This window comes from Panthera uncia, chromosome F2 (assembly GCF_023721935.1).
Source record: "Panthera uncia isolate 11264 chromosome F2, Puncia_PCG_1.0, whole genome shotgun sequence".
In the NCBI taxonomy this organism is placed as follows: Eukaryota; Metazoa; Chordata; class Mammalia; order Carnivora; family Felidae; genus Panthera; species Panthera uncia.
Window position 1 is genome coordinate 36784716 of NC_064812.1, and position 14906 is coordinate 36799621.

At 35.7% G+C, this 14906-nt stretch overlaps 1 protein-coding gene across 2 annotated transcripts in view; it reads left to right on the forward strand.

Annotated features, from left to right (window-relative positions):
* Positions 1-14906, forward strand: part of RNF19A (ring finger protein 19A, RBR E3 ubiquitin protein ligase) — a 57547-nt gene that overhangs the window by 12060 nt on the left and 30581 nt on the right. Inside the window, exons 1-2 of one of the 2 annotated variants that reach the window (XM_049633042.1) lie at positions 2006-2937; positions 11091-11858. In XM_049633042.1, the coding sequence (XP_049488999.1) occupies positions 11185-11858 (674 nt within the window). In that variant the 5' untranslated portion in view covers positions 2006-2937; positions 11091-11184. Of the gene's footprint in view, positions 1-2005; positions 2938-11090; positions 11859-14906 lie in introns of those variants that run through there. The other variant, XM_049633041.1, reaches the window with a different exon arrangement.

Genomic DNA, 14906 nt, shown 5'->3' on the forward strand with positions numbered 1-14906 from the left:
CCCCCCCCATCACGCTCAGTCTCTCAAAATTGAATAAACATTAAAAAAAATTTGTTTAAATAAAGTTCAAAAGGATAAAGCTGTCAACCTGGAATTCTGAATTCAGCAAAAATATCCATAAAACATGAAGGTGAAAATTAGGACGTTTTTCAGATAAACAAAAGTTGAGAGAATTCATTGTAAGGAGACCTGCACACCAGAAATACTATAGAATGCTCCTCAGGCTGGAGGGAAATGACCGCTGATGAAACTTGTATCCTCAAGGAGGAATGAATACCAAAAATGGTATATATATCGATAAATAGATTTTATCCTCTGAACAGATTTTATGAGCATATAAAACAAAGAATTTACAGAAGAGCTTTGTATATGTAACTCAATAAAAATTTTACATGTCTTCAAAACGTCACAAAATTAAAGGACAAATGCTAGAAAGTAAATATTGAAAGCTTAAAATAAAAAAAGGAGCATCAATATTCCAGTGTAAAAACGGACAAAAACATATCAACAGATAAATCATTAAAGAAATAGGACAGTGAATGTGAACAAACATTTGATTTGTTTAGTAATCAGATAAATGGAAATTGAAGTACTTTTTTTTGTGACTCAGAAAAAGCTATTGAAATAGCATAGGATGTTGGTAAGAATTCAGGGAAATAAGCACCTTTCTGACTGGTGGGATTACAAATTGGAACAAGAGAGTTTGGTAGTTTATTTCAAGAGCTTATTTTAAAAGTCCATACCACCTAGATAGCATGAATTCACATACTAGGTGTAGCTTATTAAATAGGTGGGAGGAGTGAATGAAAAAGAGATTATTCAACAGCTGGTGTTGAGGTAACTGACTAGCCATTTAGAAAACATAAATTTTGATATGTGCTTATTCTTAACATTAAATTGAAATGGATGAGAGATTTAAGCAGAAAGATAAACTATAGAAGTACCAGAAGGAAACATGAGAGGATTTTAGAAATATAATCTTGGAGTGAACAAGAGTCTTTCAAGACAAGTGTAGAACCCAAAAGTCATAAAGAGTAAGAGATGGTATTTGAACACATTAAGAAAATTTGAAATAAGTACACTGGAAAATTGCTGTGCCATCAAGTACAAATTTTTAAAAATGTATTTGACATGTAAAAGCAATTGTTCTTTCTATATACATGGGTTTTATACATCAGTAAGGAAAAGTCCCAACAGTGGGATATGAGCATCCCACTCATGGTGGTTAGGTCATAGGAAATGAAATGTAAGTGACTTGTAAACATGTGAAAAATATTAAAAGTATCTTTCAAGTATATAGCCATTGAAATTTAAAAGTCTTTTTTATTCCTCCTCTTTTCCCACCTTTACAACATAAGTGTATATTACTGAAGAAGTTTAGTAGCCTTTTATGTTTTTCAATATAGAATACAATATCTAAAATAGAAAATCTTGTTTATCTTCTTTCTTGACTCTTTCACTTAAATATAAAATAGCTCAGGCTTCACTAGTAACCAAAATTAGTGAGCAGTAGAAACTCTGGTGGGGATCTCTGTACCTGCTTCCTCCTCATTTAAACACAGAAATAAAAACAGGGAGGCAAACCATAAGAGACTGTTAAATACAGAGAACAAACTGAACGTTACTGGAGGGGTAGAGGGTGGGGGGATGGGCTAAATAGGGCTAAATTGTTGGAATGAGCACTGGATGTTTTGTGGAAGTGATGAATCACTAAATTCTGCTTCTGAAACCATTATTACACCGCATGTTAACTAACTTGGATTTAAATAAAATTAAAAAAAAAAACATTTAAATCAGCAAAAAAAAAAAAAAAAAACTGTTCTCTTCAACAGTGCTAGTAAATATTCCGTGCTTTCATTACATGCAAGTTTTTAGACATGCTAAACATTTAGATGTCAGACATCTAAAAAAAAAAAACCAAAACCTGAAATTAACAGTTGTAAGGTACTTTTGCTCTTATACTTAGTATTTAGACACAAAATTATTGGATTTTGGCTCTATTTTAACCTTTCTGAGAAGTAACAGAAGAGGCCTAATTTTAGCTAAATAACAGGCAAAACCAGATCAGGAGTATAAAGGAATTTTCTCTTGGAAGTGATTTATTGTCTGTAAACTTTTTTTGCCCAGGTTTCTACATTTCCAGAATACCCTCTTACTAGTTTTAAATCATTTAGCTTGTGGGTGGCTATTTAGGTGCTGTTGAAGTATTTATGGTTAGGAGATGTTTATTGGGGGAAATCTTAAATTTGTAATTCTTGAAGTTATATAGTGTTAAGATACTTGTTTTATTTCTCTTGTAGCACTCATGGGGTAAAGATTCTTGTCTTTTTCATTATAAAAAGCTGTATATAAAAAGCTGTATCCCTTAATATACGGATCATACAGTGATAGCAAATCAAAGGTAAAGATACGAACAGAATCCTCAGTTCCTCATTTCTTATGTGTACTCTGCATCGTAATTTAGTCAAAGTTTATTAGACATCTGCTATAAGTTACACGTGTTAGGCACTAGGAATACAAAGTTGTCTCTCATTTCACTTCATTTAGTATACTAACATTTAGTATACTGCCAGGTTTTGTTAGGTACTTTTAGCACATGTCTACTTTATTCTCCTAACATCTATGTGTAGTGGAGATCACAGACTCAGTAATATACCTTATACAGGGATTTTATGACTAAACGCAGTTAACCAGGTCTTGACTCCAAAATTCTCTTCTTTATATATCCAGTACTGGGTTTGTTTGTTTGTTTGCCCCTCCAGATCCGCTCTTAACCCTTCTCTGCCTTGCTCTGTGCCCCAGAGGGAGTTCTTCTAAGGACTACCTTGTTTAGACTCCTTTGTTGGACTTAGCCAATGTGAGGCATTGGCAGGATGTTGGAAAGCCAGAGAGAGAAGCTGGATATTATTCTTTCAGTTGCTGTTGCACAGCTCTTCGGTAATTGCTTCCTTCTGCCCCTTCATTCCAAAGGGTGGCAGTGGGTTCCTGAATAGTTTCCATCCTTTTTGGTTCCTTTAACCCTGCCCACACTTGCTAAAATGTGAATTTCAGATACTTCCTTGAGAATGCTTTGTTTTTGCCAGGATCCTGACTGATACATACAGCTTTTCTTAAACCGTGGACTACTATTTGTATGAATTTGAGCCTTCTGATTGTTTTTATCTATCCTGTGTTTATAAATTGAGTGTTTAAAATATGGTAGGGGCACCTGGGTGGCTCAGCAACTGACTTTGGCTCAGGTCATGATCTCACAGCTTGTGAGTTCGAGCTCCGCGTGGGGCTTTGTACTGACAGCTCAGAGCCTGGAGACTGTTTCAGATTCTGTGTCCCTCTCTTGCTCTGCTCCTCCCCTGCTCACTCATGTGCGTGCGCTCGCTCGCTCGCTCTCTCTCTCTCTCTCTCTCTCTCTCAAGAATAAATAAAACATTAAAAAATATATATGGTACATATTTTCATTTAAAATGGTATTATAGGGGCGCCTGGGTGGCTCAGTTGGTTAAGCATCCGACTTCGGCTCATGATCTTGCGGTATGTGAGTTCGAGCCCCGCGTCGGGCTCTGTGCTGACTGCTCAGAGCCTGGAGCCTGTTTCAGATTCTGTGTCTCCCTCTCTCTCTGACCCTCCCCCGTTCATGCTCTGTCTCTCTCTGTCTCAAAAATAAATAAACGTTTAAAAAAAAATTTTTTTTTAAATAAAATAAAATGGTATTATAATTATTGATTAGGAACTTCATCTGGAATGCTTAATTTCTGTACTTTTTACAAAGTATAAAAAAAATAGTGTGGTACCAAATTAGATGTATTTTATGAGTACAAAGTTATCAGCACTTTTACTAAATCTTTAGTCTACAAAGCTTTGACACATGTTGGTAGAAATATCTTTGTTTTGGGTCATTCCTATTTCATAATTCCTCACGTATTCCCAAGAGGTAGAAAAAAGTAAGAATCAAATGGTGTTGACTTTACAGGGATATAAACACTGGACTAGGGAAGGTTAGATAAGCAAGCGCAGATCTTTGTCCTTCCCAATACCAGTCTTGGGTGATACTCGTCCATTGAAGTGCATTAAAAGGTTAAGAGTGGGGCTCGTTTGCCAGCGATAAAACTAGTTCTCCAACCATTTTCTTCAGGGGCATGAGTATGCAGCAGCAACTGGCAATCTTGGTTACTTGTCAGTTATGCTAGACTGAAAAAGAGGGAAAGAAGAGACATTTCTCATAGCTTAATTAACAGGTGACAGGAATTCCTTGTGCCATTGGTGTGACTGATTATGATTATAGATACTTAAGTGAAAATACATAATTTAGGGTCTACCTGTATTTTATTGTTGTTTTCTGTTTCAGTAGCTAACCTCTTCTAGCATTTTTAATTACAGATCCCTACTTTTATTTTGGATATTCCTACTAAACCAATTACTGTACTATTATGGAGCCCCACCTCAGTTATCTTTTCCCCCTCTCTGCTTTATATCATCAGTGCATTACAACTTGACAAATCCTGTGATAAATAGTAAAGAGCTTCCAATATTGGGGATTATTAGGAGTTGGGTATATTTCAGATTATATCATTAGTACATTTACTGTCATTCATCTTCTGTTCCTGCTCTGAAATGGTGTTGTACCATGTAAACATCTCGGCTTTTATGTATAAATTATTATGTATTTAATCCAGTAGACCTGATATTTCTCTTTGTAGACCTAATATGAACTAATTGAACTTTTTCTTTTATTTTACTTATTTTGAGAAAGATAGAGTATGAGCAGGGGAGGGGTAGAGAGAGGGAGAATGAGAATCCCAAGCAGGCTCCCTGCTGTCAGTACGGAGCCCAATGAGGGACTCAATACCAGAAACCGTGAGACCGTGACCTGAGCTGAAATCAAGAGTCAGCCACTTAACCCGCTGAGCAACCCAGGTGCCTGAACTAATTGGACTTAAAAAAAAAAAAAAAAAGTAGAAGACATACGTGCCTAGGAATAACAATTGGGGGTGGAGGAAGACTCATATTTTCTTGTAGTTCTGGAATAATATTACTTCAGTGACATTGTATCATTTTAAGAAACACTCATTTGGCGTTGCTTCATGATGTTTATGTTCATGACACCATCTTGGCTCTGTTGTGTTAAAAAAACAAATATTCAAGTTCTACCTTAAAAACCGTATTAGGGGTGCCTGGGTGGCTCAGTTTGTTAAGCATCCAGCTTCAGCTCAGGTCATGATCTCATGGTTTGTGAGTTTCGAGCCCCACATTGGGCTCTATGCTGACAGCTCAGAGCCTGGAGCCTGCTTTGGATTCTATGTCTCCCTCTCTCTCTGCCCCCACACCCCACTCATGGTCTCGATCTCTCTCTCTCTCTCTCTCTCTCTCTCTCAGAAATAAACATTAAAAATTTTTTATTAAAAACCTTATTAAAAAGTTAAAGATAATCAGGAAAGAAAAAGTGAACAAAGTAAAGTTTCATCTGAGTTATAAAAGTGGAGTACAGTTTGATTAGGAGGAGAGAAAAGGGAGTGGCATTTCAGAAAGGGAGAATGGCTTGAATGAGACATGGAGTTGAAGGATGATAGTTAAGACTGGCCCTGGATGATATGCAAGATGTAATAGTCTTTCATTTTCTGAGATAATTTTGTATATCCTGATAGCGCCTGGAGAAGTTTCATGAAGGCAACTGTAGGCTGATGATGGTACTGAGGCTGAGATGTCAGAAGACCTGAATTTAACCCCTAACCCTATCATTTACTAACCTTGCAATATTTACTTTGTCTGAACTTCAGTTTTCCTGTCTATCAAATAAGGTTAATAATACCTATTCTATAGGGTAGTGAGGTTTGACTCAAGACACAAATAAAAAGCACTTTTAAACTCTAATGTGTAGTGGTATTTAAAAAAAATTTTTTTTTAACATCTTTATTTTTGAGAGACAGAGACAGAGCGTGATTGGGGGAGGGGCAGAGAAAGGGAGACACAGAATCTGAAGCAGACTCCAGGCTCTGAGCTGTCAGCACAGAGCCTGATGCGGGGCTCAAACTCACGAGCTGTGAGATCATGACCTGAGCCGAAGTCGAATGCTTAACCGACTGAGCCACCCAGGCATCCCTGTAGTGGTATTATGGTATACAACATATTTTTTCCTTCTTTTTCCTACCAGCAACCCAACCATTTGTTTTAAAAACTCAGTAATTTTTTTTAATGGAATGTGCATTTATGAGGCAGAACATAATGCAGATTCCTATAGTTGATAGTTTATTTCTTTTTGTAAATCTTTTATTTTTAAGTTTATTTATTTTGAGAGAGAGTACGAGGAGGGGAGGGACAGAGAGAATCTCAAGCTGACCACACTGTCAGGACAGAGCCTGATGCACTGTGAGATCATGACTTGAGCCAAAATCAAGAGCCCAGCACTCAACTGACAGCCATCCAGCCATCCAGGCACCTTTTTTATTTTATTGTAAAGAGTGTGTGTGTGTGTGTGTGTGTGTGTGAGAGAGAGAGAGAGAGAGAGAGAGAGAGAGAGAGAGAGAGAATATGAATCTTAAGCAGGCACCATGCTCAGCACAGAGGCACATGCTGGGCTCAACCCACGACTTTGGGATCATGACCTGATACAAAATCAAGAGTCCAGTGCTCAGTGGACTGAGCCACGCAGGTGCCCCCAATAGTTTTCTTTAAAAAGTTGAGTTCATGGTGTGCCTGGGTGGCTCAGTCAGTTAAGCATCCAACTTCGCCTCAGGTCATGATCTCATGGCTGGTGAGTTCTGGCCCCACGTTAGGCTCTGTGCTGACAGAGCCTGGAGCCTGCTTTGGGTTCTGTGTCTCCCTCTCTCTCTGCCCCTTCCCGGCTTGCACTCTCTTTCAAAAAATTAAACATAAAAAAAAAATAAATAAAAAGTTGAGTTCAAAAAGAATAGTACTATATTAAATGATGCAAATAATAGGTTTTTATTTTTCACTGGAGAGTGAAGTTGACTTTTTCTAAAAATAAGTTCCTGAGTCCCTGAAAAAAATTTTTTTTAATTTCACACATTTTGTCATCTGTCCAAATTGGCAGAATTTCTGTAGTACTTTCTTTTCTTCTTTTAGTGGTTTAGGGTGCAGTCTTAGAAATCCCAAGTTAGCCAAAGTTCCCTTGACTGAGGCATTCCTAATACTCTTCAGTCACATGCTTATAGATACTTCTGTGGATTGTTTCTCCAGAAAGATAGTCATTAAATTATGTAGGTTTTTAAGTAAGTCTTTCTTGTCATCTCTATACCATAGGATAAGGGGTACCTCACTATAACCCCATAGGCTGACAATGACTAATAAACTAAGGTGTTGTTTTTAACGGAACTTTTGGGTTTTTTTGTACCTAAAATAATGAAACGTAAGAAGCCTTGTTTAGAAGGCTTAGGCCTATGGAGTTTTGTTTTTAAGTGAGAGTGTTTTAAGTAAGTCTCCTTAGTATTAGTGGTTCTTCATCAGAGTATGCCACTGAATTACTGACTAAATATAAAACAGGTGAACTCTGGACCCCATCCTATTTTTGACTGGTTAGCTTTAGGGCAAATATGTTTTTTTGTTGTTTTTTTGTGGGGTTCAGTTTCTTAACTCTAAGTAGTAGATGCTCATGATACAGTTTTAGGCTCTGCAGAAGGCAGAAAGTCAATACTAGATTGTACTCTACAAGGTAACCATTGTTAATGATTTCTTAACATTTTTCCAGAAATTATGTATGTATATGTAAGCCTGTGTGAGTGTTTTTTCCACAAATGTGTTCACATTATACACACTGTTTTGCAGTTATGCACTCAGCATTATATATAGAGAGCTTTCCATATCATTGCACATAAATTGTGGTTGGTTCATTTATGTTTATATGTCCCCTGTTAGACATTTAAGTTATTTTCAGATTTTGTGTGGGTTTTTTCGTCTTGTTTTTGTTTGCTTCTATCAACTAGGCTGCAGTGAATTTCCTTGCACACTGTCTTTGCATGCCTGTGTCCTTTTATTTTCTGAAGGGTAAGTTTTACATGTAGGATTGCTGGCCTAAGAATATTTCCGTTTTGAAGTTTAATAGAAAATGCCAATTGGTTCCCTAGGATTGTGCTGATTTGCTTGCACTCCTCCTAACATAGATGCTTCTTTCGGTACACACTCACCAACCCGTTACAATCTGTCAATCTAATGTGCATAAAGAGGGTATCTAATGTTTAATTTTCATTTCTTTAGTTGTGATTATTGTTAAAAATTGTATCCTATCTCTCTAATTTTTGTACTTTTTTTCTCTAAACATCCTCCTTGTATCTTTGCTCATTTTGCTATCAGAATATGCATTTTTCTTAAGTGTAAAAGCTGTTTGTGTAGTGGGGAAATTTGTTCATTGTTATGTATGTTTTTCTAATATATTGTCTTTCTACTTTATAGTATTTTTTACCATATAGAAATATTAAAGGTTTAGTATTCAGATTATTTTCTCTTTGAGGCATATTTGTGTATTTGCACAATATTTTAGGATTTCCTAAATATGATGAACACATGTTCCAGTTTGCCCCTGTTATCCTAGTTTAGATATTAAGAGTGCTTCTATTCACTCTTACAAAATTCTCTTTTGGATAAAAAATTATATGGCTATCAAATTCTTAAAGTATATATTTTGAAAAATTTCCCAGGTGATCCTGATTAAGTACCATTGGTTTACTGTTTTAAATGATAAATTCTTAGGATATGTTCCCCAAGATAGTTTCCCTCTGTACTGTTCTATGATAAATATATTGCACTGTGGAGTACAGAAGGCATTTTCAGATGCAAGATAAAATAACATACAAAGAAGAAAATATGCAGAAAATTTTGGTAAAACCTACTCTTAAACCCTGTATTTTCCTCAGAATTAGCAGAGAATGCTGCAAATAATGGGAAAATAAAAATTGATGGACAAGAATAAAGTTCATCTGAGTGAAATGTTTTTCTATATTTTATGTTGGGAAATCAGTGTGACTTTCTCAAGGATATGTGTAGATATCATCTCAGGAAGCTTTTTTATTTTTTTACAGTCATTCAATAAAGTATATTAAACATGATTTGTAGGTCAGTGATTTATCACAAAGAGAGCATATATTTGTAACCACTACATATGTCAACGTTCACTTTGTGCCTCCCCACAAAGGGTAGCTATAATCCTGACTTCTATCATCATATTAGCTCTTCTTGTTTTTGAAGTTTATTTAAACAGAATTATACATACAGTATGCCTTCTTTTGTGAGATTTATTCTTGTTTTGCGTGAAGCTGTATTTTGTTCATTTTCATTGATTTCTAATATACTAGAATGTGAATATATCACAACTTATTCTACTGTTGGAAGTGTGGTTTGCATCTAGTATTTTGGTTTACTATAGCTAATGCTGCTATTAGTATTGTTATGTATATCTTTTGATGTGTGTATGCATTCATTTTTTTGTGCAGTTATTTCTAGTAGTATAATTGAGTGATAGAGTTACCTATATGTTCAAATTTGCTAGATACCGTTAAACAGTTTTCCAAAGTAGTTGTGCCATTTTACACTCCCACCAGCAATCCACATCTTTGCTAATAATTTTTTTTTATTTTAATGTTTGTTTATTTATTTATTTATTTATTTATTTTGAGAGAAAGAGGCAGAGAGAGGGGGAGACAGAGAATTCCAAACGGGCTTTGCGCCATCAATGCAGAGCCCATTATGGGGCTAGAACCCATGAACCATGAGATTATGACCTGAGCTGAAATCAAGAGTTGGATGCTTAGCTGACTGAGCCACCCAGGCACCCTTTTGCTAATACTTGGAAATGTCAGTCTGAATTTTAGCCATCCTACTGGGTGTGTATCTCAACATGGCTTTAATATTCACCTCCTTGATGACAAATGATGTTGACACTGTTCATATCCTTCTGTGAAGTTTCTGTTAAGTCCCTTGCCCATTTTTCTTTTTTATAATTTTATTTTGAGAGAGGGCATGCATATGCACACCAGCAGGGGAGGGGCAGAGAGAGGAGAGAGAGAGACTCCCAAGCAGGCTCCTCACTGTCAGCATGGAGCCTGATATGGAGCTCCAACTCATGAACCATGAGATTATGACCTGAGCCAAAATCAAGTCAGAGCCTTAACCAAATGAGCTACCCAGGCACACATTCTCCATTTTTCTTCTTAATTGTCTGTTTCGACTTATTGATTTGTAAGTGTTCTTTCCATATTCTGGGTACTGATCCTTTATTATATGTGGCAAATGTGTAGTCCCACTCCCTTAATACTACCTTTTGAGTTTATTACACTGCACAGTTTGTCATTCTTTTCTTTTATGGTTAGTACTTTTCTGTTGAAGAAATCTTTTCACTGAAATATTGTCTTCTATTGACTTCTAGAAACTTTGCAATTTTACTTTTCATGCTTAGATGTGTGAACCAAGTGGAATTGATTTTTATGCATGAGGTGAGCTATAGGTCAAGTTCCTTTTCTCAGATGGTAACCAGTAAAACAGTACTATGTTTTGTTTTTGAAAAGGCCATCCTTAGTGCTCAATAATGTAACCACATGTATATATCCACATATACCTGGGACTTTTTTTCTGGACTGTCTGCTATTGGTCTTTGTATCCAGCCTTGTGTGATGTACCACTATGTCGTCTTAATTACTGTAACTTTAAAAGTAATTACATCTGGCAGGGTAAGAGCGTGCACGCGCACACACACACACACTTTGCTCTTCAAGAGTGTATAAGCTATACTTAATCCTTTGTATTTGTGTGAATATGTTATTGTCAGTTCACAAAAACTCTGAAAAGCATTGGGGAATCATGAGGTCTGAGTGAAACTGATGAAAATTTTTTTATCAGATTTCAAAAATGACAAGGTCAGCTCAAATCTAGGTTTTTAATCAAGATTAAAGAATATACTTGTTTTAACATTCATTCTATATTACATTCTTGTGTAGACTTCTCACTAAATTGGCCTTATTAAAAAAACAATGTAATGATTAAATAACATACTGGCTTGAAGTTTTATAGTAAAGTTGTAAGTTTATTAAGAAAAACATGCAGACTAAGAATACAATAAAATGATATTGGTGTTGTGTTTTGTTTTTCAGAACATCTATGATTACCGTCTTCTGTAAGTCCAGCTGTTTCAAGAATTCACTGAAGGAACCAAGTAGGATTTTCTTACATCATGACTTAATCTGAATGCAAGAACAAGAAATAGGTTTTATCTCTAAATATAATGAAGGGCTGTGTGTAAACACAGACCCTGACTCAATTCTAATGAGCATTTTAGACATGAGTTTACATCGGCAAATGGGTTCAGATCGTGATCTTCAGTCTTCTGCCTCATCTGTGAGCTTGCCTTCAGTGAAAAAGGCACCCAAAAAGAGAAGAATTTCAATAGGCTCTCTGTTTCGGAGAAAAAAGGATAACAAACGTAAATCAAGGGAGCTAAATGGTGGGGTGGATGGAATTGCAAGCATTGAAAGTATACATTCTGAAATGTGTACTGATAAGAACTCCATTTTCTCTACAAATACCTCCTCTGACAATGGATTAACTTCTCTCAGCAAACAAATTGGAGACTTTATAGAGTGCCCTTTGTGCCTTCTGCGGCATTCTAAGGACAGATTTCCTGAGATAATGACTTGTCATCATAGATCTTGTGTGGATTGCTTACGACAATATCTAAGGATAGAAATATCTGAAAGTAGAGTTAATATCAGTTGCCCAGAATGTACTGAACGGTTTAATCCCCATGATATTCGCTTGATATTAAGTGATGATGTCTTAATGGAAAAATATGAAGAATTTATGCTTAGACGGTGGCTTGTTGCAGATCCTGATTGTAGGTGGTGTCCGGCTCCAGATTGTGGGTAAGATTTTGTTTGTTTTTTCTTTACTATTTTTTCTGTGGATAAAAACAAGAATTAGCTATTACTCAAAAATCCTAACGTGTTAGGTAATTCATTCATTCAGTAAGACAAACATGCATTTGAGTACATGCCATGTGCCAGGCACAGTGTTTTGATGCTAATGGCAAGAATCTTCTCTTACTCATTTTTATATTGTATCTCTTCACATATTCACTTAAGAGCATTTTCAGAAGAAAAGGATAAGATGATAGAGTACTAGGATCTAGTTGTGGGCAAAGTTGATTTTCCCCATTCATTTGGAAAAACGGTTATTTTGTTAGAACAGATGAAATGATCAGGGATTTTGTTTGCTTTCATGTGGGGGCGGGGGGTGGATTTCGGGTGTATAAACTCAACTGATCCTTTTGAAACATGCACATGATACCTTAATGTGTGCCATAGTGTCATGTGTACATGTTGGTATTACGTAAGTATTGCTAGTCTCAAGATCTAGAGGTTATATAATACTTCAGTTGCCTCAAGTTTTTAATTACAAGTACCACTTTCTCAACGTTTATAATAATTTTGCTTCAGTATTTCATTATGTTTAACAGCATTTTCTTTTTATAGAGCATTTACTGTGTACAGTTGCTATAACTAGGAATAAGCAGTCATATGTTTTTTAAGAAGAACAAAAGCTGTAAATACTGGATGTTATTTAGCATACCATTAGTAAACCAGAGATTGTAAGTTAAGAGTTGGGGAAAACCCAGAAATTCCAAGATTATCTGGGTATAATCAGAGACGAGGGTGGAATGTGAGTTTAATTTCTCAGATCAAGTTTCAGGATTTATTGTCTGAATCGAATCTATTATTGAAAGCTTGTTGAGTAGCAAATTTTCAGATTGCATTTAGCCTATATTCCATAATTTTTTTTATTTTTTAAATTTTACTTAAATCCAAGTTAGTGAACCTATAGTGTACTAATGGTTTCAGGAGTAGAATTTAGTGATTTATCACTTATATATAACACCCAGGGCTCATCCCAACAAGTGCCCTCCTTAATGCCCATCACCCATTTTAGCCCATCCTCCCACCCCACACCTCTCCAGCAACCCTCAGTTTGTTCTCTGTATTTAAGTCTCTTATGGTTGGCCTTCCTCTGTGTTTTTGTCTTAATTTTCCATCCCTTCCCCTGTTCATCTGTTTTGTTTCTTAAATTCCACATATGTGCGAAATCATATATTTGTCTTCTCTGACTGACTTCACTTAGCATAATATGTTCTTGTTCCATGAATGTTGTTGCAAATGGCAAGATTTCATTCTTTTTGATCTTTGAGTAAAATTTCATTGTATATGTATACCACATCTTCTTTATCCATCAGTCAATTGCATTCCATAATTTTAAATGAGAAAAGTAATGATATGTTGCCAGCCTGTGCAAATCACAGCCAGTTTTCCCAGTTATAACTAGCATTTAACTGTCTACCAAGGATTTCAGTGTAATACAAAGCATTAAAAATATTACCTAATTACTGAACATTTTATGAACTTATTAGTTGTGTGAAGGACTCAGAAATACTATTATCAGATTTGAACTATGCTCCCCTCTACTGCAGGGAGCTTGTACTAGAATATAAATAATAAAATGTTATGTTAAAGATAACTATCTAAACCGGGCCAAGGTTGGCTGTGCTTCCAGGTATATGACAGAAGCAAACTCTGAGATCCATGAAGAATTAAACTCTCAAGAAAAAGATGGGAAGAAAATAGGGATAATGAACAATACCTTTAAATAACTTGAACAGGAGGCTTTATCCTGTGAGAAGAACAGCTTGGATACAGTTGTATCACTTGGTCCCCTGGACTCCTGTGCAAAGTTTCACGGTGCAAGTGTGCACATTCATTAGATCTTAAGTTGGACAGCAAATGTTAGGTTATAAAAACATTTTTACACATCATTATAGCAAATACTTCTATAGCAAGACTTCAAATAGTGAGGAATATGCCTATATATTGTGTTTTGTCTGGAGAAAGAATATGGTTTTTTATCTTTCATGGAACCTCAGGGCAAGAAGTGCTTCACAAGTTCCTTCAAGCATTTAATAGATTTAAAAGAAAAAGTCTGAAAGTGATAGAATAAGTTGAAAGGCTTACATGTCAGAATCTGTGGCCCTAAGAGATTGAGACCATAAATCCTGGGCACAAACTTTCTGGTCAGTAAATAGGTATATTCTCTGGTGCTGGGTTGACTGATCATGTGGTCCAAATAGATATCAATTGTATCAACCTAATAGAACACAATAGAAGGGCTGACACAGATTCTTGTTTATAGAAGAACTTGATTTTAGGGGAAACATAAACTGGGAAAGGATTGATTTTTCAACATACAGAATTGTGAAAATTAGCTCTTTGAGGGGAAAAAAATAGATCGTCATCACATGTAATAACACCAAAACAAAATCAAAACAGGTTACAAAGGAAGGTTTTATAAATAAAAGGAAAAAATTGAACCAAAAGAAAACATATGTCTAAGAGTAGCTCACCTACTGCCATTATTATTATTATTACTATTATTAAAATTGAATACACATTTACCCTGTAACTTAAAAGATCCACTCCTAGTGAAATACCTTGAAAAAACTCTTGTGGACCAGGAGACATTTTGTTAGGAGACATGTTTAAGAAGGCTCATAATAGCAAACAAGAAAAAAATTGTTCATTAAAGGCAAAATGGATGAATTATATTGAGTTTCATGGTTACCAATTGAAAAGGAGGATGTGAATTTGAAGGGGCAATCAAGGGGCTTCTAAAGCCACTGATAACTGAGGTAACCTTGGGTTCTGATTTCCCTCAGTGGTTTCAGTTTACACTTGAACTGTACTGGTGTAATTTTTAATAGCATTACCGCTCTCACATGTTCCAGTTTAGGTTGTTAATTATATGATCACTCTACTGATACTTTTCTTAGTTTGTGTGGTAGGTACAGGGGTATTCATTTATAAGTCCTTTTTGTATGTGTGACATTTTTCAGTAAAATTTAAAAATATTTCATACTTTGGGTTATT